This window comes from Conger conger, chromosome 18, assembly GCF_963514075.1.
Source record: "Conger conger chromosome 18, fConCon1.1, whole genome shotgun sequence".
Taxonomy (NCBI): domain Eukaryota; kingdom Metazoa; phylum Chordata; class Actinopteri; order Anguilliformes; family Congridae; genus Conger; species Conger conger.
Window position 1 is genome coordinate 28115519 of NC_083777.1, and position 26753 is coordinate 28142271.

General features: G+C 47.5%; 2 protein-coding genes across 2 annotated transcripts in view; both read left to right on the top strand.

The window, feature by feature from the left end:
• Positions 1-16562, top strand: part of wdr27 (WD repeat domain 27) — a 72632-nt gene extending 56070 nt beyond the window's left edge. The window contains exon 25 of the mRNA XM_061227586.1: positions 15925-16562. Within this exon, the coding sequence (XP_061083570.1) occupies positions 15925-15993 (69 nt within the window). The 3' untranslated portion in view covers positions 15994-16562. The remainder of the gene's footprint in view (positions 1-15924) is intronic.
• Positions 16563-20215: 3653 nt separating this feature from the next.
• The window catches only part of thbs2a (thrombospondin 2a), a 51709-nt gene continuing 45171 nt past the window's right edge, over positions 20216-26753 (top strand). Inside the window, exons 1-2 of the mRNA XM_061227706.1 lie at positions 20216-20614; positions 20815-20885. The gene's annotated coding sequence lies outside the window, so the exon portion shown is untranslated. The remainder of the gene's footprint in view (positions 20615-20814; positions 20886-26753) is intronic.

The window sequence follows — 26753 nt, forward strand, 5'->3', positions numbered from 1 at the left end:
GCTTTGCCAGTTGTCATATTTTAGCTGTAATATCAAACAGATGTTGGTTAATGGCGACTGTCGAAGGAAAATGCAGACGGTAAAGAGGGAAAAGCATGCCTCCCCCGGCCTTGAAAAGTCATCATGGGAACTAGGAGCCGGGTAGCAGTAGCGGCTGTCAGAGTCCCAGCGCTGGGAATGCCTGATGTCTCCCCTACCATGAAGCCTGTCCAAAGCAAAATACTCCATCATCCAAAAACACAGTCCCCCTGGCCTTAGCTAGCGCTTGCTCTGGTTTGAACAATGCTAATAAAGCCCCATTGTTTCCCAGGGAAAGATATTACACCACTTTTGTTTTGGTTTTTTTATTATTATTTTTTTATTGAATCACGATGGGGAGTTTTATCCGGACACGCTCGGACGCTGAGTTGTGTTCTGTCCTGTCCGGTTCCCTCTCGTCTCGTCTCGTCTCGTCCTGTCCTTTTCGGTTTTGACGTGTCCTGTCCTCTCCTATCCTGTTCTCCTCTGTTTCTCTTGTCCGTCTCTCCGCTCTGATGCGCTCAGATTCCCTCAGATTCCAGTGGCAGGAAATAGCACTTGTGAGAGGTCACTTTTTTCTTGCGCTTGTCACCGTGTTGCGGTGTGGCCTCTGCAGACCGAATGTGCTTTATTGCTCTAACGCGCAGAATGCCTCTCTTCTCTTCACGTTCGTAACAGGCGGAGCTGTGGGGGTCAGAGACAGCCGAGGCTTTAGCGAGGCCGGCGAAGTTCATCATACATTCCCTGCACCTACATTTATTTATCTTATGCAGACTTTTAAGAGCCAGTAAATATAAGTGGTGGAGCATAAGTATAGCATTCCCATTCTTTTATATTTTCTCAGGGATGTTAGGGGGATGGCTACCATAAAGAAGTGTTAACCTAAAGAAAATTAACTGTATTACATTGTAGGACATAAAAAATCTGCATAGTTATGAAAGAAGTGCAGATGTATATCATGCAAAGCTGTGAAATTGATTGCTTTGTTTTCATACCTGTTTGCTTGACTGAGAGCATCAGTACCTTTGGATTTGGATGTGGAAAATCCCATGCATAACGGAAATATGTCCGAAATGCGTTTCATTTTTCAGTGTAATCTACAGCGTCAAGTTAGGAGGGTGTACGTGACTTAACATGACAGGAACAGAAGAAACCTTCCCTCTGAAACTCTGAACTATGCATTTTGTTTTATTTTTCTGGCACCGAGGTTCGCAGCATTTTTCCGTATGTATTAAATCCAATCCTGTTCCTTATGCGTTACCATATGGACACGTGCAGTGCTGCCGGACGGAGCAAGGCTGAGTTATTTCCCTGAGAGCGAAGTTGTATTGCGCAAACATCTGGAGCTGTATCTCTTGGCTCCCGCGTCGACTTGGCTTATTGGATGGAAACCAAACGGCCGAACACTGATACGTTGCAGAAACGCCGTTCCCTCCCTTCGACTACAAGGACGCCGCTGATGGTTCCTTTGGCGGAACGCATTCCAGCGCCTTCGTTATTTATACACGTCACATTTCATCCTGATGCCTGGCTTCGCGAGGGGATTCACGAAGCGATCGGGGCCGTTAAAAACCTTTGTGATAGAAAACGGTTTTTGAACGCGCGCCATCATTTCGGGCCGGTGGAAAGCACTCGGCATCGCTTACTCTTGTGGTGTTTCGAGGGCACAGTCTTCCCTGGGGGGCCCCGGCTCACAGCTGCCTTCCCTGGGGGGCCCCGGCTCAGAGCTGTCTTCCCTGGGGGGCCCCGGCTCACAGCTGCCTTCCCTGGGGGGCCCCGGCTCAGAGCTGTCTTCCCTGGGGGGCCCCGGCTCAGGGCTGCCTTCCCTGGGGGGCTCAGAGCTGTCTTCCCTGGGGGGCCCCGGCTCAGAGCTGCCTTCCCTGGGGGGCCCGGCTCAGAGCTGCCTTCCCTGGGGGGCTCAGAGCTGTCTTCCCTGGGTGGCAGAGCTGAGGCGGGGGGGGAGAGCGGCCGTGGGTGATGGCTCAATGCTGGAGCACTGCCACATTCTCACCTCTCTGCACACGGAACGGAAAACACTACCTCAGGTGTACACACACGCTCACACACACTTGTACGCTACCACAATGGATTTGAAATTAAATAATCGAGATGCAATTGAAGTGCAGACTTTCAGCTTTAATTTGAGGGTATTTACATCAAAATTGGAGGAAGGGTTTAGGAATTGCAGCAATTTTCATACATAGTCCCTTCATTTCAAGGGACCTAAAGTAATTGGACAATTGACTCAAAAGCTGTTTCATGAGCAGGTGTGGGCTATTCCCTTGTTATTTCATCATCAATTAAGCAGGTAAAAGGTCTGGAGTTGATTTCAGGTGTGGCATTTTCATTTGGAAGCTGTTGCTGTGAATCCACAACATGCGGTCAAAGGAGCTGTCAATGCAAGTGAAACAGGCCATCCTTAGGCTGCGAAAAAAGAAAAAATCCATCAGAGAGATAGCAGAAACATCAGGAGTGGCCAAATCAACAGTTTGGTACATTCTGAGAAAAAAGGAACGCACTGGTGAACTCGGCAACACAAAAAGGCCCGGACGTCCACGGAAGACAACAGCGGTTGATGATCGCAGGATCCTTTCCATGGTAAAGAAGGACCCTTTCACAACATCTAGTGAAGTGAAGAAGACTCTCCAGCAAGTAGGCGTATCATTATCCAAGTCTACCATAAAGAGAAGACTTCACGAGAGCAAATACAGAGGGTTCACCACAAGGTGCAAACCATTCATAAGCCACAAGAATAGAAAGGCCAGATTAGAGTTTGCCAGAACACATCTAAAAAAGCCAGCCCAGTTCTGGAACAGCATTCTTTGGACAGATGAAACTAAGATCAACCTGTACCAGAATGATGGGAAGAGAAAAGTATGGAGAAGGCTTGGAACGGCTCATGATCCGAAGCACACCACATCATCTGTAAAACATGGTGGAGGCAGTGTGATGGCATGGGCATGCATGGCTTCCAATGGCACTGGGTCACTAGTGTTTATTGATGATATGACAGAAGACGGAAGCAGCCGCATGAATTCTGAAGTCTATAGGAACATTCTGTCTGCTCACATTCAGCCGAATTCAGCAAAGTTGATTGGACGGCGCTTCACAGTACAGATGGACAATGACCCAAAACATACTGCGAAAGCAACCCAGGAGTTTTTCAAGGTAAAGAAGTGGAATATTCTACAATGGCCGAGTCAATCACCTGATCTCAATCCGATTGAGCATGCATTCCACTTGCTTAAGACAAAACTTAAGGCAGAAAGACCTGCAAACAAACAACAACTGAAGACAGCTGCAGTCAAGGCCTGGCAAAGCATCACAAAGGAGGAAACCCAACGTTTGGTGATGTCCATGGGTTCCAGACTTCAGGCAGTCATCGCCTGCAAAGGATTCTCAACAAAGTATTAAGAATGAACATTTTATTTATGATTATATTCATTTGTCCAATTACTTTAGGTCCCTTGAAATGAGGGGACTATGTATGAAAATTGTTGCAATTCCTAAACCCTTCCTTCAATTTTGATGTAAATACCCTCAAATTAAAGCTGAAAGTCTGCACTTCAATTGCATCTCGATTATTTAATTTCAAATCCATTGTGGTAGCGTACAGGGCCAAAATGATGAAAATTGTGTCACTGTCCAAATATTTCCGGACCTAACTGTAGGTGTACGTACACACGTACATGCACTCTCCCACAGTGGAGTGTAATCTTTATGTTCGAGCGCTAGCAGGACTTGCCGCGTTCGACGGCCGCACGCGCTTCCTACGCCAGGCGGCTCGTGTGTCTGTTCACGCCGTCCATCCCGGAACGTTCTCTCCTCTCCTCTCCTCTCCCCACACTGTATGTTCGAGACTGCCCGCCGCGTGATGCTGAGCACGGGAGAGCGGCGCGGGCAGAAATAACAAAAAGCACACTCGCCTGTCTCATTGATCTACTGCACATCTGCTGAAAATATTGTGAATTTTGTAGGCTTGCGGGGGACCTTTCCAAGAAAGACTTCTTTTCAAGTCTCCGAGGGAAATATGCTGAAAAGTAACTGCTAAAGTGTCACATATGTGACAAAAGAATTATCGACTCAACCGTGAGGGCTGACAGAGCGGACAGTTGTGATTTGACGGTAAACTGTATGAGATCTCCAATTAGGGGTCTTTCTGTTCAAAATAATGAATATCTTAGTTGTTGTTATTAAATACGTTTTTGAATCTCATTTGAGTTTTCAGTCTCGGCAGTTTCAGAATGTACATCTGTCTGCTTGAAGTTCAACATCAGGGATAATGTTCCTATTTCGATTTTGTTCCTGTGGTAAAACGGGCCTATTGAGGCATCGGATGGATTATAGCCTTCACGGCCCATTAGGCACTTCACAGAAGTCAAATAACAGCGTAGAGAGTGCTAAATTATTGATCAAAAAAGATCCGATGAAAGGAATTTCTTGAAAATTGCCCTCGGAAAATAAAGACCACCAACTTCTGTGTACCCTTGGGCCATTTTAATGTGTAAAAACTGTCAACTCATGAAGTTGGTAACTGGAGCCTGGAGAGTAATTGGAGGGAAAAAATAAAATGCCTTCATATTTTCCGCTCTGTAGGTATTTTGCAACAGTGGTGTTTTTTTTTCATATTTGGGATTGAGAGGGCTAACGGCTCCAAATGTCAGTCTGTATAAACAAAACGGGAGGGGAAAGAAGGATAAAATCATTTCAAACAGGATTTCATCAGCGACTAGGTTCCTATGCTCTTAGTCACCGCTGTACTCCTCGAAGGGTGAGGATGCTGACTGCATGAGCAGGTCCCTCCAATGGCTGGCAGGGGCCCTGGATGGACAGCTACAGTACGGACTCTGACCTCAGAAATCTGGACCTCCTCTGGTCTCTCCCTCAGTGTCTCACACTCTTCTCCGTAAATATGCGACCACCCAAATCAGAGACGACAATTACCCAAGAACCCGAGAACCGCCTCTCGCCCTTAAATGTGATTTCAGAAGTTGCTTTGCAGTCTCAACGCCTTACCTTCCTTTTCTCTCTCCCACGCCCTCCTTTCCCTCCTTCCCTCTCTCTTTCTCCTGCCCTTTCTACCTCAGTCTCTCTCTGGAGTCCTTCCTGTTTTTAGGAGTCTGGCACTCCGGTGTAGGGTGGGGGGATATTGCACTGCCTTAGAGAGGATCAAGGGTCCACGTAAAGCACCAAGAGCTTAGCTCTGGGACCTGATCGAGATATACGAGGGTCTGCCTTGTGATTTTTCTCAGGATGAAGATGAGTAATCGGGTCGTAATAATGATTTATACAGGCGAGGATCTGGCCTGACGAAGGCACTTTCACATTGACCCATATATCCGAACGGGAAAGCGTACGTTCTCCCGGCCCGCGAAACGGGGATTCCCGCCACCAGACAGCCGTCATGCGTGATTTATGGTCCCCCTCAGCAGGGCAGGGCTGGGAAGGGTTTCCTCATGTGAATAAATCACCGGTTTTGAATGTGATGATGGCGGGCGAGAGGGCGAGAGTGGGCCAGTTTTCGGCCCCTTGCATTACGTAAAGACTCCGGGGAACCGCCTCATGTACTGCGCCTGGAGGCGGGGGGGGGGGGGGTGTCGGGGGTACACTTTCCGAGTGTACATGAAAGGAGCGAAAGGATTAGGCACAGAAACCAGATGTGAGAGATATGTGTCTTTAGGGGCGGGGGTGGGGGTGGGGGGGGGTTCAGTTGCCATGCCACCGGGCGGCGGTGTTGATTGGAGCCCAGTTTCGCGCTCCAGCCTGGGGACTGGGACGGGCTCCCAAATCGCCCCGGCCGTCCCCCAGCCCAGAACTCACGCCTGACATTACTGGGTCACGGCACGCCCCGGACCTCGGAGCACCGAGCGGTTACTGTACGTGTGGCGCAGGGGGAAAAGGGGTGACCCCCCCCCCCCCACACGCGGAAGTGCCCCAAACCTCGACAGCACGTCCACGGAGAGGGGAATTACCGTGCCGCGCGGCGGCGGGTGTGGAAATTTACCACACGGACCGACGGGATTCCTCTACGTGCACTGGCACGAGGAGAGCAGCGCTAACCGCGGCGCAGCGTGAGGGATGTGGAGGCCGAATTATTGTCTTCCGCTGGCTGAGCCTGATCGGAAGAGGCCTCCGGGGCCCGTTTCCCGAAATCCGAAAAGCGCCGGTGGTTTGGAAGTGCTCTCACAGAGCTGTGAGCACGGAACGGTAGATGTGTGAGGCTCGAACCCCACGTCTGCGAGAAGGCCTACGGCGGGCGAGCGAGCCTGGGTCTCCTACAGCCCTCGGCATGGAGGGAGGGAGGGAGAGAGAGAGAGAGAGAGGGAGAGAGAGGGATGGAGGGAGAGAGGGAGAGAGAGGGATGGAGGGAGAGATGGAGGGAGGGAGAGATGGAGGGAGAGAGAAATAATTCCCCCGGGAATTTCACACACACTCCACTAACTTTAACATCATATCCGTTCTCCCGCCTGCCATCGACTTTAATAGGCTGCTAAAACACTGCCTTTTTTATTGGGTGCTGAGGCCAGAGGGGTGTTACTGTGCTTTGATCATGACAGGCCAGGGGTCAGCAGGTCAGTAAGGGCCCTGCAGAGACGTGCGTGGCGGGGGCCGGGGGAGGGGTTAGAGGGTGGGGGGGGCGCTACATCTCTCTGTTCTTCCAGTACAGCAGCACATCCCTGTGTCTTTGTGCTCTGAAGGGTTTTTTTTTTACCAACGTCTGTTCAGCCATGGATGAATGTCGTGCGTATCTTTGGTCGCCTCGCTACCCGGTGTAATTACATTCTACATGCCTAACGAGCGTGGGTAATGCAGGCGAATGTGTCTCCATTAGAAGTAAGTACCACCGCTGCGTCTTCTATTACTGATAATTACAGGCTCGAGCTGTTCTTTGTTCTTGTTGCGCGTTTTTTTTTTTTTTCCTGCCGTTGACCGAGGCATCTCGGGAAGTCATCGGGTTACAGTCGGCTCTGACCCTCAGCGGTGCAAACAGCCCTCCCGTCGAGCCGGGGGCCAAAGGCACAACTGTTCCCGTTTCAGACGCATCAGTCAGACATTTTTTTTTTGGGAGGGGGAGGGGGGGGGGGGGGGGGGGTTCATCCCTGTTATGAAACGATCTGCCCGGCGCTTGGCCTGACGGGGATGTGCTGCTTCTGATTACGGTTAATTGCCGTTGATCTAATGTTTGGCCCGCGCGGCCATATTTCCCTCTTTCTCTCTCGTGTTGCGGAGCCAGCAGCTGGACGTGTAAATGGGGAAGATATTATGGGATTACGCTGGAAACCCAAGGAAAGTTTAGTCCGCGCGCTGAAAGAGCTCAAATTAGTTTCTGTGACGGTGTGGACGTGCCTGCATCTGCTTTCCAGTCCCCCCCCGTAGGCGTCCGGACGTCTGACGTAACGCGGATCAGAACCTTTGCCCGTATACGGATTCCGGGTCAAAGGAGAATTTCTCTATGGACAAAATGAATGATTCAGATAACTGTCTCATGTCGCAGTCTGCGATTTAAGCTGGTGTTTCGACCTTTTGGATGTTTTTATCCGCACACATTTCTCGTTGAAATGACACTGGATCCACTGAATTCCGATGCCACTTTCCAACCAAAATACTTATTTTGCGAAATGCTAAGCTAAATGACGAACCAACTTCTTTTGCCCGTAGGCAAATTTACCATAATGCTTGATTCAGTCTGTATGAATCCATATTTTGAGCCTTGTGAATGAATACATTGCCTAGGGGCCTCCTCTTTAGAAAGTTATGGCATTTTACAGTGACGCCAAACTGAATTACAAAGCTAGTTTACTATCGTTGTGTCTTCCAAATGGAAGGGAGACTACATTCTGAAATTTAGGTTAGTCCGTGAGCTTCCCTGATCACTTCCTCTGGGCTCAAGTCGTTCTCATGGTCCACGTCATCGTGAACTCTCCAGCCTTTCCTGTCCCTCCACTCTGTTGTAAAACCCTCTTGTGGTTTTACTGTAGCATACCTCTGCGCACTTTTACAAGCTCCCTTGTGCGAGTGACTAACTCTGCTGCCCTGAAAAGGCGAGATGCCCCCAGTGAGTTATAGCTAGTCACGCTTATTAAAACCATAGCAGGACTTTGTGCCCAAACGCATTGAGAGATGGCTGCTCCGGGCTCCTGTTGCTTCGCAGTCTGGTGGGAAGAGACCTTCCCGGGAAGTGGGGAGAGGCGAGGAGGCCCTCTTGCATTAATCTCCGCCAACGCTTCCAGTTCGTACAATAAGACTCCAGAAAAACGTTTGACCTCGTTCCAGTCCGTCGAGACTCCCCCTTGGTTTTCGGCTAATTCTTAAGAACCCTCACAATAAGCGACGCTTGTACTACCGGGGGGGGCGCTCAGTATCCGACCCCTCCCCTCCCTCTCTCTGTCCTGCGAGAGTCTCGGCCCTGCGGGACCCACCCTCCAGCCCCTGGCCCAGGCCGAATCCACATCCAGTTCAGTGGAGCAGTTTAGTAGGTCAGGTCTGAGAGGAAAAGCCTCCGGAGGCTACAGGCTGTTTAAGTTTCTGCATATCAATGAGTCATTTCATGGCGTCCATTTCCTCTCTCTGGGGCCCCTTAGCCAGAGCGCCCCGACGAAGAGACACGGGGAGCCGTGCCAAACATGAGGTCATCGACCACTCGCGGCACGGAGACCTGCTTCAATGCCTCTCAGAGCTAGCCACCCGGCTAGGGTTTGTCCTAATTAGCCCAATTTAAACAGTCCCTCTTGACGGTTAAAAGGGATGGGATGGGGGGCGGTGGGGGGGGCACATCCTGGCGTTTTTCGGAGGGGGTCATTTTTCTCGCAGGGCAGCAGATGTGCGAGGTTCGCCGTTGGAAGTCGCCGAGCGGGAGAGACACACGATGAGCAAACCGATGACGCAAGGGGACGTCTGTTGAGAAACGGAATCGTGTCTCGTGCAAAGTCCCGATGCAGGACCGTGTCACCGGACCTCAAAGGATACATTAAAAACACATTTGTCCACTCCGCGATTTCAATTTCAAAGCAAAGATTTTTGGAGTGAAAAATTGCGGTAGAGGCCAAGGGGCTCCCTGTTATTGTTCCTGTGATTCATCAGAAGGGTAGGAATGGGATGAGTAAAGAGGAGAAGGAGAGTCCTTCTTCTGCGTTGGACCGGGATGTCGTCGATGTTCAATTGTCGGCTGAGTTTACCACACCTGGTTCTTATCGACACGACGTGCCTGTGCTAATACAAGCAGTCCCACCACCTCTCCAGAACTGTCCTATGCAGTTACGACTGTCTGCAGCACGGGTATCCAATCTTTTCCAAAAAGGGTTGAGGTGGGTGCAGGTTTGTGTTTCCGCCCAGCACCTGACCCTACTTATCAATGTCTTGATTGAAGATGATGATTAGGTATGTAGTTAGCTGAATCAGGCATGTAGTTGGCTGAATTGTGCTGGCGGATGAGATTGGAGACCCCTGGACTACAGCTTTTAACATATCAGAGTGATGTCTGATGAGCTCTGTTTGATGTGCCGAGGGCATGCCCTAATCTGAAGACGATAATTGCATAGGCCCTTGCCCACTGATTCCTGACCTTTGACCTTTGACCGCTGACAGACAAATTACAAATGTCGCTCAACCTGTAGCTTAACCTTCAGCGTTTGATGTTCAACTGATCAGTGGGCACCAGCACACACCCCCTTTCTTTTTTTAATGAGAGATGTCAGTGCTTTGAGGGCAAAGCTATCGTCCTTTAATGCAGAAACCATTACAGAAACCGCAGACATCGCGATGTCTCGTTATCTTTCACATTCTGATGCCGATCTCCCGCTGTTTGGGTCCGACTTTTGAGCAGAGGGCCTGAGAGCGAGCGGCTCTCGGGTGCGATGTGCGGATTCTGCGGTTAATGCGGCGGTGCGATCGCGGTGCGGGGGTGAAAAGTTTGCTCCGCCGCTGCGCCCGAGCCGAGCGCGCTCCAGACGCGGCCGGACGGACGCAGGATGAATCACCCCTCTGTCTCTTGCCGCCCTCACTAAACCCCTCTTTATCGTCCGCCTCATCCCCCCCCTCCATCCCCCCCAGGCTCTGTGAGCCCACCCGGCACTGAGCCTTCATCTTCTGACAGGCTGTCCGTCCTGATCCTCCCGCTCTCCTGTACCACAGAGGAAGAGATGAGCGGGGGAAATTCCGTCGGAATTTCGCACCGGTCCAACTCGACGGCACTGCGAACGGGGGCGTTTATATGCGAGAGGACTCGCCAAGATCTCACGAAATCTCACGGGCTGAAGTGCAGGATCGTGGAGCGGAAGGGGGATTTGGGTTCACTTTTTATTCCAAGCTTTTCAACTGCTGGCAAAAGGATAATTGATTAGCTTTGCCCATTAGTGGTAACTTAGGGGTAGTCGGCAGCAACGCCCGGGCCCATGTTAATGCTGGCAAAGGACATGGCTTTAAGCTAATCCGGGACAGGTAAAGCAGATGGGTTTAGTGTCTGAGCTGTGGTTTTCCTGGGGGAGTCCAGGCACTGGCGAATCTTTGGACTGTGTTCCGGAGCAGGATTTGCACTTTGTAATTAAACCGGCTCAGGTTTGGATCAGAGTGGTCTGCAAAAAATAGCGCCGTTGCTTTATCCGTGTATTGAGCCAGAATTAAGTAAAGTCATGTCTGAAACGTGCGTGTATAGAATGTACAGCGTTGCATGGCAGTCGTGCAAGATGAATGCGGTGGGTGATTAAAAATGGCATCTTGTCTTATTTTGGTCTTCTAAGGCTCCATTCTTGGAATGGGTAATTGGACTGGGTGCTGGGAAGGTTTTCCTTTCCAACCTCAACGCTCCATAACCCGGCAGCCAGAGTGGGAATTTTAGTATTCCGCTCATGGTCCGGTCCCGGAGCAGACGGATGGAATTCCATCATCCCGATGGGACCTGCATTCCAGGGCCCTGCTTCTCATTTCCCCAGCGGCTCTGTGGAAATGGTTTCTCCAGCAGACGGACCGCACGCTCGCTCTCTGTCTCCCTGCGCACTGACACCGGCCCGCAAAGACACACCGCTAAGCTCCAGACAGAGCCTGAGTGACAGCCGGTCACAGACGCACGCCGACCCGAAAACACACCGATGGAGAGATACACTGACTGAGTTACACACACTGACAGACCCACAGACACACCGCTACTGACAGACAGTCTGTCTGCGCAAGCTCCAGACTCCCTGAGTGACAGCCGGTCACAGACACACTCAGACCCAAAAACACACTGATGGAGAGATACACATATGCACACAGACTCACATGGAACATACTCACTGACAGACAGACAGACATTACATAAAGTATTACAGGCAAAAGACACAAACAGAAACACTTGAATCTTTCAACCTTTGAAAAGGGAACACAGAAGGCATGTATTGAAACTCTGTACAGATGTCCCTGAATCCGGTGCTCTAGACAGTCCTTATGCAGAAACTCAGCTGTTCCGTATTGACAAAAAAACTGAAATATGTTCCCCGCGTGCACCGTTTTTTTTCCCCAAAAAAAACTTCCAATACATAAAGCTGTCGCTTTTTTCATACCAACATATTAAAATGTTTGAAAATGTGACTTTTAAAAGGATTGGAGGGGGACGCTGAATCCACATTGGCCCATAGTTCCTCCCAGTTCTTCACTGCGTCTGTTTCTTCTCATTTTGGTTGCTGAAACAACCAATTCAGCAACCAATTCAGACCCAAGAAACCAGGTGCGGTGGGTTAACTGTGCAATTAACTGCTTTAATTGATCAATTAAGTGCAGAGTAACAGCAAAAGCCAGCACACCCTGTGGCTCTCCAGGACCAGGAGTGAGCACCACTGCAGCAGAGTTTGATTGAATACTGGTAAAGCAGTTAGTCTTGCTACACGACACATGAAACATGAATCCAGTATGTTAATTGGCACCCCAAGTAATCTACAGTATAGGAAAAAGGCCACTTATACTTTCCATTGTCTCATTTTTATGTGATAGTTCTGGTTTTATTGGTGAATTAGATTTTACTCAAGACCTCAAAAGCGTGGCAGGTGGGAAGTTTAACGAGGCAAACTCGCATGAGAAATGTGTCTGATTTGTGTTGCTTCTTCCGCTGGGTCCAGGCATTACGTACCACTGTAATTCAAGTTACATAACCCAACGTTTCTCCTTCTGATTTACTGCTTGGTCCATCGTTAAAATATTTGTATGGTGAAGTGCAGGCGTCCATTTTTTACGAAATCAAAAATTAAGAACAAAGAGTCCCCCGGAACAGCCGCGTAAACGGTGATCGTAACGATACTGTTCCTTTAAGTGTTTATGTGTGTGCGCATGTGTGTGTATGTTCATTAGGCTGTGTTTCAATGGAGAAAACTACACAGATGAGTGGAGTTGCCAACATTTTCAGGCATTTCGTTTTTACGGTCAACTGTTTTTACGGGAAACATATTATTTTGGCTTGGAGACTGATCTCTCTGTGGGCTTTCAATTGGACAACATTTTTATTACAAAAACTTATGCTGTTCGCTTGGTGCAGTTCATGAATTCAAGTAATTAGATCTTGAACTAAACAATTACATCATACGAGTACCTGTATTTGTATTATTGAGTGTGGAGGAGGGTTGTGTGTCTCCTTCTAATAGAGAATAGAGAGAATAGTTTTGGAGATGACTGCAAATTGCTTACTGTCTACAGTAAGTGTGGTTATGGGCAGCAAAAAAATCATTTTTCTCAGTTGATGTCATCGAGTTAGTGCAGGCGTGTTGACTACTGAAGTGAGACTGAGTACTGTGTCCCTGTGAGATACATTCCTACTCGGGGTCGGTCAAAGAGCCTCAGGGGTTAGTCCGTGGTCCGGTGATTTTTTTGGTGGCACAGTTGCTGCATGGTTTGAGAAAAGGGTGCACAACTTTGTGAGAGCCAATCCTCAGCACACTGCCATGGCTTACTTAAGCAAAGCTCAATCCCATTTTTTATTTAGCTTCTTAAAAAAAGGCTGTTTAAAATTACAACTTTAAGGAATGCGATTTTCCTGGGATAAGGATATCATCTTTCAATTTCGGTAATGAAAGAAAAGGGAGATAATATTTACATGGTGCCAGACAGCTTTTAGGAAGTAATTCATCTCTGTTCTATCCTCCTCTCTCTGTCTTCGCCTCTGTCTCTTTCCCTCTCCTCCTTACCTCCCATTTCCTCCTCATCTCTTTCCCTCTCCTCTCTTGTTCCCTCGCTCTCCCTCCCTCCCTCAGTGCCCGTCAGCAGTGTGCCTGAGAGGCGCGTAGAGAAGTTGAGGATTTGGGGATTTCTCAGTTCACTGGGCACGGATTGACCCAGGCTGCAGTTCCAGCCATTAAGGACTCTCATAAAGGCGTTTGCTGTTTCAGGAGCCCGAGGCAGGTTCCTGTGGTGTAGGGGCTTGAGGGGGGCTAGTGGGCCCAGAAAAATACTGACCTACTTAAACTGTCAGTACTCTAAGCTCAGATAGACCACTCAGATATTTTTTATGGGAAATGGTTGGCATTTATATAGCGCCTTTATCCAAAGCGCTGTACAATTGATGCTTCTCATTCACCCTAATTCATACACACACTCGCACACCAACGGCGATTGGCTGCCATACAAGGCGCCAACCAGCTCGTCAGGAGCATTTGGGGGTTAGGTGTCTTGCTCAGGGACACTTCGACACAGCCCGGGCGGGGGATCAAACCGGCAACCCTCCGACTGCCAGACGACTGCTCTTACTGCCTGAGCCATGTCGCCCCAGTGATAGGAAGGATCAACACCCCTGTTAAAGACCTGCAACACCCCTGCTCTGGATGGAACAAACACCAACCAGTGAGCAGAAGTTCTGTGGGCAGAAATGCCTTGTTAATGAGAGACGTCAGAGGAGAAGGTCCAAGACTGGTCACAGCTGACAGGAAGGTGACAGTAATGCAAATAACCACACGCAACGCATTACACCTCTAAGTGGATAGGCTACAGCAGCAGAAGACTTACTTCGGTCTAAAAATAAGTCTATTAAGTACCTAAAACTCATTCATTGACCGCTGTTTACATGACATTACATTATTGGCATTTGGCAGACGCTCTTATCCAGAGCGACGTACAGTTGATTAGACTAAGTAGGAGACAATCCTCCCCTGGAGCAATGCAGGGGTTAAGGGCCTTGCTCAAGGGCCCGACGGCTGTGCAGATTGTGGCTACACCGGGGGTGGAACCACCGACCTTGTGTGTCCCAGTCATGTACCTTAACCACAACGCTACAGGCCGCCGCCGTTTGTATCTTTGCTGTCCAGACCTTTTAAATGCACCGACTGGAGAATATCTCAGGCGCCCGGCTGAAACTCAGACATCAATTGCACCTACTTGCGTTTGAGTCACTGTTTACTCCAAGCAGCCGTGTCTGATCCCCCCTCTCAAATGTATACATTTCCTCTCACCCAGGTAAGAGAGGGCGGCTCCCACTTTCTCTCGGTGCTCCTGCCAAAATCCTGTCAGATCTTCCGCGGGCAAGATAAATAAAGTTATCTGCTAAACTTTGTTTAATCCGTTTCAGAAAGGCATCCCTGGCAGCGGGGAAGGTGGAAGTGAGTGGGTCTGTGTGAGGCAGGGTCAGTCTTTTGTTCTGTGTGTCTTTCTGTAACTGAGCTCGTGTGGGAGTGCTGGCTCCCAGCCCTGCCTCGCTATGCATCATCCTCAGTATCTGTTGGAGATGTCCGGCTTCAGTCTGTGGGGAAAAAAAACAAAATGGCTGTGTTGCTGTGTGCTGGGACCCTACCGAAAGCAGTGAGGTAATGCTCCTCGGCCCGGTTGATTGGCTGATGGGGGCGATGAGGTAATGCTGTTGGTGTTGGCTGATTGGCTGTCAGGAGAGAGTGGGATGCTTTATAGCCGGACAGGGACGTGTGTGTGTGTGTGTGTGTGTGTCTGTGTGTCTGTCTGTCTGTCTGTCTGTCTGTGTGTGTGTGTGTGTGTGTGTGTGTGTCTGTGTCTGTGTCTGTGTCTGTGTCTGTGTGTGTGTGTGTCACTCTAATGTGCCTGTGCACAGATGGGTGACATGGCTCAGGCAGTAAGAGCAGTCGGAGGGTTGCCAGTTTAATCCCCCGCCCGGGCTGTGTCCAAGTGTTCCTGAGTAAGACACCTAACCCCTAAATGCTCCTGACGAGCTGGTCGGTGCGTTGCATGGCAGCCAATCGCTGTCGGTGTGTGAGCGTGTGTATGAATGGGTGAATGAGAAGCATCAATTGTACAGCGCTTTGGATAAAGGCGCTATATAAATGCCAACCATTTACCATGCGCTTCAGCATATCCAGGGTGTGCGTGATTGTGCGTACAGCACTGCTGATTAAACAGAAGTGCACAGCGAAGCACAGGCCAAGCGGGGGGGGGTGATGTGACTCTGCCCTCCACATGTGAGGAAGCAGAACAGCTTCAGGAACACTTCAATCACCAGGCCTGCCGAACCCTCCTAATGAAACGCAGGTGTCTGAAAACCATTTAGGATTACGGTTAACAAATGGATTAGAGGGATCATTTAGCATTAACGTATGCCAGCCTCAATGCCTGGTGCCAATTCTCTCCTCTGAATAATGAGGGAAATCGCACGATGCTCTGGTGTAACTTTAATGTACTGGTCTTATGCTAACGCCTAGGGTGAATCACTCACTCACACACACACACACACACACACACACACCCGACCTGTGCATGATGCCACTCGAATGGAGAAGTTAGTTTCCTATCCAAGGACCCTCTGTATGCTCTGTGACTGCATGTCTCACTGAAACAGCATGAAGTCGTTATAGACTCATTTTCAGCATTTACTGAAGGTTGCCTGTCAGAGTCAGGTGGTGTTCCTGTGTCGCTGGGACAGTGAAGTGAAGCCTCACAAACCCGAACCTGAACCCTAACCTCTCTCATGCCTCTGCCCTGTCTCTGCAGCTGATGACGGGGACCCTGGATGGAAAACTGCAACTTTTCCGCCCCAGCAATGGAGCTGCTATCATCTGACCCCAGAATCTGATCTCACCCGACCCCTGAATCTGATCTCACCCGACCCCTGAATCTGGTCTCACCAGACTCTGAATCTAATCTCATCTGACCCCTGAATCTGATCTCATCTGACCCCAGAATCTGATCTCATCTGGTCTTGAATCTGATCTAACCTGACCCAGAATCTGATCTCACCTGACCCCAGAATCTGATCTCATCTGACCCTGAATCTGTTCTCAACTGATCTTGAACCTCTCGTCTGACTCTGGATTCTCTGGATGCTGAATAAGCTTTCAGCTGACAGAGAAAAGTATCTGATCTTCACTGCTCAGAGGCTTCCTGTATTTACATTCAAACATTGTATTTGGAGAACGTGAATCCTTGAGAACTTGGATCACAGTACATGCATTTAATTATTTCAGCCCAAGATTTCAGTGTCTTGGCATTATATCATAAAGCTGTAGCAACAGCTGTAGCAGACACACAGATGCACACACACACGCACACACCTACACACACACATTCAAACACATTATTCAGATATGCATTTGCACGTATCCTGTACCAGCACAGTTTCATACAGCATCCCTGGTGTTTTAAAAGTGTGAAAGAAGAAGAGTATGTTCTATGTATGGCTTTCTGGTTTTTATTAAAACATAACTTTAAATGTGACATAATATTGTGCAGTATCTCTTAATTTAAGGACCAAATACCAAAGTTCGTCCATATATTAACTTCTGAAACACTGATTATTCTGTATGAAATGTGATCTAAGTGACTTTGACCGTGGAATGATTGTTGGTGCCAGACAGGGTGGTTTGTGTATCTCAGAAACTGCTGATCTCCTGGGATTTGGGCGTTGTTAAAGAGATAGGTCAGAGGAGAGGGGCCAGACTACAGTAACGCACATTACATAACAGTGGTATGCAGAACAGCATCTCTGAACAAACAAAGTAGCTCAGCTGCAGCAGCAGAAGACCAATAAGTTTTATAAATGGCGAATAAAGTGCCAGCTGAGTGCATGTTAAGGCAGATAGGAGCGTTGATGAAATGGTCGCAGGACTGGAGGAGAGGAGGCATGGCTCCGGGCCCATGAGATGATGGGAAACAGGAGGACGGTGGGATGCTGCTCGTCTGCCAAAGCCCTGGCAGGTCACCTCATCCGATGGCTCATCTGCGATCACACCACGTCACCCGTGCCGCAGAGAAAACTCCCCCGCAGTTTGGAGCGGTCCGCGGCCGTAAGATCATACTTGGCCTCCCCTGGCCGTGTCAGCATGCCTACAGCCACACGTATCGTATAGCGTTAAATAATAAGGCAAGTTTAGGGCACGCGCGTATCATATGGCGTTAAATAATAAGGCAGGCTTAGAGCAGAAATAGCTTCGCCCAGGAATATCGCACAACGGGGGGGTTCGGTGGTCAATGTGGAGACCATGTGGCGGGCGGCATTGGCTCAGGAGGTGAGAGCAGTCATCTGGCAGTCGGAGGGTTGATCCTGTCCTGGGTGTGTCGAGGTATACCTGAGCAAGACGTTGAACCCCCAAATGCTCCTGATGAGCTGGTTGGTGCCTTGCATAGCAGCCAATCACCATTTGTATCTGAGTGTGTGTGTGTGGATGAAAAGCATCAATTGTACAGCCCTTTGGATAAAGGCGCTATATAAATGCCAGCCATTTAGCATTTACCATGACCAAGCTAAACGTAGCTCAAAACATTGTCTTTTCTTGCGGTTTTAATGAAGGCCCCAGTGTGTTTAATGTACGTGTGTGCCCTGTCCACCGGTCCACCGCCACACATCTGTCTCCGTCCACATCTCCTCATCCATACCATGGGCAGCTGCAGCGTGTCAAAAGTGTTGAAGTATCTTCCCGGTTTGTTGCTTTGCACATTGCAAGGACTGGGTGTTCTTTTCAGTTCATTAATCAGCATCGGAGCTTAAAGTTGCTGATGGGAGAAGGTGATCATTGGGACGTAAATTGGAGGGAAGGGCGGGGTTGACGGGAGGAGAGCGCTCCTAACAGGATGTCGGGTTTTAGCAGGGGAACGGTCTCGGCCCAGGGCACCGGGGTCTCAGCTGCAAATCGCCATCAACACAGGCACTCATTTGTCTCCTCACAAAGCATCTATTTTTGAAGCATCTCTGGTTTATATTAGGCAGCAGGACCCACACATCTTGGCCTGCTCCACCGGTCGCATTTCTGAGATAACTTCCAGCTCCATATCCCCCTTCGAACTCTCCCCGCTTTGGGGGAGAGTTTTCTCAAAAGAACAAAGTTTCGAAAATGTTTTGACTTGCGCGCTTTTTGTGGACGTCTGCACTTTGTCCCGAGAATGCTGTCACGGGGGTTAGCACGTTAGCCTAACTGTTTATATCGAGGCTAAATATTCTGCTACTACGTTTTTTTCCTTGCCTTCAACGTCGGTGTGTGTGTGTGCACGCTCTGTGAAATGCATTTTCCGGCCTCAAATACTCTCTCAGAAGTCACGGCAAATGTTGAAAAGACGTAGAGGAAAAACACTTTCAGGATATTACACCGCCTGTTATATGTTTATTATTCCATCTCCCTAGTACAGCCTCCACATAGGCCTAAATATATGGGAGACTGCGTTCTGCTATGTGGCACCTAGGCAGTGGAATGCGCTGCTTGATCCCACCAGGGGCTCACTTCACCCTGGATAGCTTTAAAATGTAAAGGGAAACATTTCATTTCCATGGCAACTTTTAACTTTTAACTTTTAAGGAGTTTCTAGTTGACTGTTGTGTAATGGCAAACTACTGGTGAGAATACCAAACCCGCCCAACACACACACACACACACACACACACATTAATGCCTAATGCCAGGTTGACACACTGATATATTACTGTAATAATCAGATTTTTTCCCCATCCAGAAAATTCAAAAGACGATAGAATATAGCATAAATGTATTGAACTGCAAATGTAAATGAAAAACAAGTACATGTACTATTCAGTATAAAGAAGCCACATCTACGCACATTCACAAGGACTGTTAAACATGTAGATAAATAAATAAACTCTTTCTTTCAGTTGACTATACATTTTAAAAACTTGAGTGGAAGGATATCTAGACTCTTTAGCCATGAAGCATTTTATTATGCCTTTAATATGCATTCTTACTCTAAAAGCCTTCTAACCGAAAAATAAAATAAATAGAGCTCTAAATTTAGGAGTGTCTCACAGTCCCTAGTAGACTAAGGCATGTACGTATTATTTCATCCACAGACACAGTAAAAGAGGACCAAAGTGGGATCCCCGTCTTCTCAAGCTGCACTGTTAATCGTGGTCTGTCCAGCTGTTACGATGCAGCATAATGATGTGCACTATAACATTTATAACAGCGTTTTTTTTTTTATCGTAATTGGTAATGACTCAAAATGATCAATTGTACTGGCCCTTTTCGAATTTAAAGGCCATTTTCTTTGCAGTTCTTTATTACCACACCAATGAAACCGTAGAACAGAGAAACAACAGAACAGCTGTAGCTTATTTTCCAGAGAGAAAGGGAAGCTTGTATTTCTACCAAAATAAATGACTCAGATTGCAATGAGTTGGATCGCTGATCAGTACAAGTAATTGTGGAATTCTAATCATGTCCAACATGATTGTTACTTGACCGCGTGCTGTTGAGGAAACATTGTGGAAAGTACTATTGCGTGGATGTGTGTATGGAAAGGGTATGGATCATAGAAACTGTAAGGCGTAGAGCTGCAGAATTTGGTAGACAGCAAATGTCACCCACTCCTCACCAAAACCTGCTGTTACTGCCCAACCTCTCCCATGTTATATTAAGGCAACCCAAAGGGGTAAAGCAAACAAAATGTTATAATCAAGTCCTAAAAAAAGTTATAATTAAAAAAGAAAATAAAAACATTAAAAGAAGAATCAAAAAAGGAAAACATGCAAACAAAACAAAAATTATAAAACTCTAAAACTCTATCCAAAAAAGAGGAGTCTTCTTAAAACACTTTCACCCAGTGACTCCTCAAAAGTGCAGAGGCTTCCAGTTTCATTCTTACTGCAGGTGAACTCAGCTGCACATAATTGCCAATTAATCACTCAGCCAACGGGCTGCACCTGAAGAAGCCAGCCACGTGAACACCAGGACTCCCACACAGCCAGGTGAACAGCAGGACTCCCACACAGCCAGGTGAACACCAGGACTCCCACACAGCCAGGTGAACACCAGGACTCCCACACAGCCAGGTGAACACCAGGACTCCCACACAGCCAGGTGAACACCAGGACTCCCACACAGCCAGGTGAACACCAGGACTCCCACACAGCCACGTGAACACCAGGACTCCCACACAGCCAGGTGAACACCAGGACTCCCACACAGCCAGGTGAACACCAGGACTCCCACACAGCCAGGTGAACACCAGGACTCCCACACAGCCAGGTGAACACCAGGACTCCCACACAGCCAGGTGAACACCAGGACTCCCACACAGCCAGGTGAACACCAGGACTCCCACACAGCCAGGTGAACACCAGGACTCCCACACAGCCAGGTGAACACCAGGACTCCCACACAGCCAGGTGAACACCAGGACTCCCACACAGGGGGACGCCCACATTCCCACAGTCACCACTCGGTGGCATTATAACAAGGTGTGTTATGTTTTCATCTCTAGCTCATGAAGTATAATTCCTCGGACCACATTACGTGAGTCTTGCCGAATCCAGTGCACTGTTTATGATTTCCATGATACCGCATTTTTCACAGATTCGATATTTTTGAAAAACCAATCAATGGTCATGATTTTTGGACATTGAGACTCTATAATGGATGAAAATTAACTGATTTGCAGGGAATACACAGGAATAGACAGGAACTGAGTGTAACTCCTGAACGCTACATGTAAATTGGACAAAACGTCAGGTAAGGCATTGTGTATTTTTACCATAACTCTGGCGTACTTTATTATTTGGCCAAGATTAAAAATGCTGCCATCTGTCGTTTTCCACCATTTAAAAAATTGCATTCCACGGCCAAAATAGACTCCTCCAAGACCTGTGGGCCAATATTTATGAAACATGATTTTAATGAGTGTGTTGATGAAGAGTTATCAAAATCTGAAGTGAAATCTGAGATCTGAAGTGCTCTGCCAAAAAGCACTTTCAAAATTTGTGTTGATTAGGGGTTCAAAGGATGTGATGCAGAGCCTCTGAATAATGCATGTGACCTGGATGAACCTTACATTCCTGAAGTCCACAAAGCATCACATGCATCTGAAGCAGGTTTTTTCCATATTACTGACTATCTCCCTAACTACTTACATTACATCCAAAGAAATTATAACATAAGTATTTGTGGGCCATTTACCATATGCTGCTTAAAAGTACAATAGGTAATTTTTGACTTCTAACAGTCCAGAGAGGAATTGCAGCAACAATACACCCTCAAACCAAAACACTTTATCCCTCCCCTTTCTCTGTGAACGTGCTGACGTTGAACCGATTAGAACCGATTTTAAACCAATGAGCTTGAATTATTGTACAGCAACAGCAACATGTCATGATGTTGTTTAGTACCTTCAGAAATTTAAAGAGTAGGCCATTCAACCTGTCTCCCTAAGAGCTATATGTCACCAATCAATCACTGTACTGCACATGTTGAAGGGCTTACTTGGTATTTCTTTGTAAATTATGTCTGTAGGGTGGCCTGTGGGGCGACCTGTAGCGTAGTAGTTAAGGTAAAGGACTGGGACACACAAGGTCGGTGGTTCTAATCCCGGTGTAGCCACAGTAAGATCCGCCCTGCCGTTAGGCCCTTAACCCTGCATTGCTCCAGGGGAGGGTTGTTTCCAGCTTAGTCTAATCAACTGTACGTCTCTCTGGATAAGAGCGTCTACCAAAATGCCATTAATGTAACGTAACGTAAATGTCTGAAGTCTTTCTTTGTAAATAGTAGGGAACAAAAAAAGAGTGCACTATAAGATGACCTAGCGCAATCATAGCTCTTGCATAATTGTTCTGTGAACGCGCTGTTCTAGGCCCACGGGTCCTCTTGCTCCACTGTTCTCCGGTTTTACGCTTTTGTCGGGATATCTGAGGATATCTGTCTGCTGTTGTTACAGCAGCCGGCCCTACGGGGCTAGGTCCGTGTGAGCTCTGTCACTCGCTGGCTGTTCATCGTCTTTAAGAAAGAACATTAAAGTGAAACTAAATAATAATAATAATAATAATAATAATAATAACTGGACTAGTCTGAGGGGGGTGGCTGGATGGAGGTCATTTTGAGATGCTCCAGACTAGTCTGGAGTTACGGGAGTTGGCTGACATTTAGTGGACCGGGGCAGGATGAGAGACGGCATTGCACTTGGTTTTGTCTCTTTGGGCTGATCCCGATCGTTTATTTTTTGCCTTTTTTTTTCTTTTACTTGCTCCTGACCCGGAACTCCCAATCTTTCCCTTGAGCAAGGAAACATCCTCTGCGGAAGGGAGAGACGTATAAACGATCGACCTGTGGATCCCCCTCTCCCCGTCTGCCACGTCTGCTACTGGCCTGGTGTCAAACTGACATTTGAAGGAGCGAGGACATTCCGTTTTCCTAATTCACATTTTCTTGATTTTCCCCCCATCTTAATTTCTGAGTCTCCCTCAATGGGTAGCAAGAAAAATGTAAAATAATAGAAAAATAAGCGATTGGAATGAGCCCTTTCTTGTTGTGAGCCTTCTAAGGACCAAATAAACATTCTCAGCAGCATTGGGTCTGCAGGCATTTGGAGGTCTGGTTAACCACATTAAATTCAGACTCTGGAACAAAATGCTGTCACAAGAACAGGCCAGTTAAGCATCGCGTTTCCCCTACAATGGTATCCATAGTTTCCACTAGTATGTCACGCCTGCTCTTTACCAGCCTACAGGTCTTACAGGCAAAGAACAAACAAAGATTGGCCTTCTCAACTCAGGAGATTGTTACAAATAAATATATCATTAAAACACTATCCCGACAATGTGCTCAATATATACAGTATGGTATAGAATGGGTTAGAAAGATTTTGAAGTGGTCCATAGCATTCTTTTTTTAAGAAAGTACTCGAAAGTAAGGTTGCAGATATACTGCATAGTCAATATTCCTTTAACCGGCACACCACAAAAAACCCAAGAAACCCTGAGCTGAAGCTGAGCTGATGCTTAAAAGACTTGAAGTACCATATCCCACAAGTGTCTGATCGTTAAAATATAGCACATTTCTTGTATTAGCCTATTTATTTTAAAGATGTGTGTAGCTAGGAATCCAAGGGCTGTGAAGTTAAAAGGTCATACAAGGTCCTAAGCTTTCAGAATGGCAATATCTTTCCTCGTTATCATTATCGTTGGAGACTCACACTGTCTTGTATGAGGGTCTTGCCAGACACAGGGAAATTATGGTTTGATTTTATGAACCATCAAACGAGGCAATCTGCAGCCAAGTTGTATTGTCCCAGGCCCATATGCTGCTCGAGTCAGTACATCGAGTACACAGATGTGTATCAGTACAGTCTCAGAGCCTGTAGTCCTTCATCCTGAGAACAAGCAGGGCTGTTACTAAAAAGGCAACGTTCTTTGTGTCATTACTGTGTCATCGCCATCATCACCATTCATGAATTTGGCAAACCTGCTCCTATCCCAGTGTGACAAATGAACATTTCAGACGGGATGAAGCATTAACATGAGTGTTGGGAATTCCAGCAGTGATTCAGGCTGGGCGAACAGGAAATTGACTCCATTTTGTTCTTATCAGAATGAAAAACACGCAGAAATCCCAGAAATAGGATTGAAGGTCTGGAAAAATTATACAAAGGTCTCTTAATTCCAGTAACTGGCTCGGGCTGTGTGTGTGTGTGTGTGTGTGTGTGTGTGTGTGTGCGTGTGTGCATGTGCATGCTTATGTGTGTGTGTGTGTTTGATTTATCTTACAGGTCTATGTACCAACTCGCACCAACACGGTTCAGTTTAGTCTAAAGAACAGGGGGGGCATTGACTGGAATATATATTTGTCATCTCAGGAGGTTTTAGTGTGCCAGGGACAGTGGGAGTTAGAGCGGCCTCAGCACAGAACAGAGCTATAAATTAATCTGAGTTATTTATAAATTTGTGTCTTATCCTGGGAATTCTTGTAAATTGAGTTTGATGAGCTGGATGAGGACTAGGAGAGGGGTGTCTGGGTGCCTCTGCTTGCCCTGTTCCCACCCTGACCCAGACGGCTAGAAATTGATCTGATGGATGGATGGATGAAAAAAAAAATGAAAAAAAAGAAACTGCACCTTGAAAAATGACAGAACACTACAAATATGGTCAATCCTCTATATGTCACTCTCAAGGAAATGTGAGGGAAATGTAGTTATCATACCAGTATTATTGCACTATGGACTACATATCACACACCTTCACTGACACGTGATGCCATATCCTACTTTTTTTTTGATGAGAAAGATAATAACAATAATAAAAAATAAAAAGAAAGAGAAGGCAGCATATTAAAGTTATCTGGCAGATTACGTTGTTAAATATACAGATTATGAACAACTACCGGCCTGTCTCTCTCTCTTCCCTTTCTCGCTAAAACTCTGGAACGGGCGGTCTGTTCCCAACTGTCCACTTATCTTCTCCAGAACAATCTCCATGACCCCAACCAGTCTGGCTTCAAGAGTGCTCACGGTCACTGAGGCACTCCACTCTGCTAAAGCCAAATCCCTCTCCTCTATCCTCATCTTCCTTGACCTGTCGGCCGCCTTCGATACAGTCAACCATGAGATTCTGCTCTCATCGCTGTCTGGGATGGGTGTCACAGGGTCTGCACTTGCTTGGTTTTCCTCCTGCCTCTCTGGTCACTCCTACCAGGTGACTTGGAGGGGCTCAGTCTCTGACCCTCACCCCCTACAAACTGGAGTCCCGCAGGGCTCAGTTCTTGGGCCTCTCCTCTTCTCGCTATACACCATGTCTCTTGGTTCTGTTATCTCTTCCCATGGCTTTTCTTATCATTCTTACGCTGATGACACCCAACTCTTTATTTCCTTCCCCCCCGACACCCAAGTCACCACACATCTCTGCCTGCTTGGCTGATATCTCTGCGTGGATGACTTCCCACCACCTGAAGCTCAACCTTGCCAAAACTGAGCTTCTCTACATCCCTGCTAAGTCCTCTCCGTCAATCGACCTCTCACTGACTGTTGAGGACTTTGTAGTTTCCTCCTCCCGTACGGCAAAGAATCTTGGGGTGACTCTTGATAACTGCCTCACCCAGGCTCCACAAGTATCCTCCACTGCCAGAACCTGCAGGTTCTTTCTGTATAATATACGCCGTATCCGTAATCTCCTGACGGAGAAAGCCACCCAGCTCCTAGTCCAGGCGCTCGTCATTTCCCGCCTGGATTACTGCAACTCCCTCCTAGCTGGTCTCCCAGAGTGTGCCATCAAGCCCCTCCAGCTGGTCCAGAATGCTGCAGCCCGCCTGATCACCAGTCAGCCCAGGTCGGCTCAGTTCACCCCGCTTCTCATTGGCCTCCACTGGCTTCCTATTGCCGCACGCATCTGTTTCAAGGCCCTAGTGTTGGCATTTCAGGCTGCTAAGGGGACTGCCCCACCTTACATACAATCCTTGATCACTCCCTTCTCCCCAGCTAGACCACTCCGGTCTGCCAGCTCTGGTCGCCTTATGGTTCCCTCTCTACGTGCACCTGGTGGTCGAGCTGCACGTTCACGCCTGTTTTCCGTTCTGGTTCCTCAGTGGTAGAATGACTTGCCTACCACTGTCAGGACAGCAGAATCCCTCCCCCTATTTCGACGCAGACTCAAAACCCACCTTTTCAAACTCTACCTTAGTCCTCCCTCCTGATTTCCCCCGCCCCTCCTTTCTGATATCCCTATCCTTGTCTAACCACACCCCCCCCCCCCCAAAAAAAAAAAAAAGAATTTGCACTTGTGATGATGACTATGTTTAGAACAGCATTCCATGTGTATTTTCCTAGTTCTGGATGTGATGCTTTGACTTATGGTAGAACCTATGCACTTGTAAGTCGCTTTGGATTAAAACCGTCTGCCAAATGACAAAAATGTTAAAATGTAAATTATTTCTTAATTAAGAATGCATGGGTAAAAAAGTATGTGATGACTGATCTCTTACCATGATATCATGCATATTTGTATTGTTATTGTATTTTCATATTTATTGAAAATATGAAAATATTTTCCGCCTGTAGCTTAGGTACAGCGGCCTGTAGCATAGTGGTTAAGGTACATGACTTGGACCCGCAAGGTCAGTGGTTCAATCCCCTCAAGGGCCCAATCCCATTGGACCCTTGAGCAAGGCCCTTAACCCAGGCCCTTAACCCTGCATTGCTCCAGGGGAGGATTGTCTCCTGCTTAGTCTAATCAACTGTATGTCGCTCTGGAGCATCTGCCAAATGCCATTAATGTAATGTAATGATCAACCAGGTTTGCTTCATTTGTTTTATGGGAACAAAATGCAAGGTTTAAAAAGCAAGTTGCGTATCTCGTAATATCGATTCATTTGAAAGTGCTCCAACTACCAAATGTTCCCTTGTTTACGTAAAATGACATAATACACAGAAACATTTCCTGAGATCAGGCATTATGAAACGCAGTTAATCCTCTGGCTAGTTACTGTTTCTGTTTGCGATGTGACGCATCTGTCTCTCATCGTTTAGATCCAAATTCCTCCCGCGTTCTCCCTTCTTCTCCTGAATTTAGGACTGTTCCCTGTTTCCAGTACACGATTGCCTCACAATTTCATCCACAAACG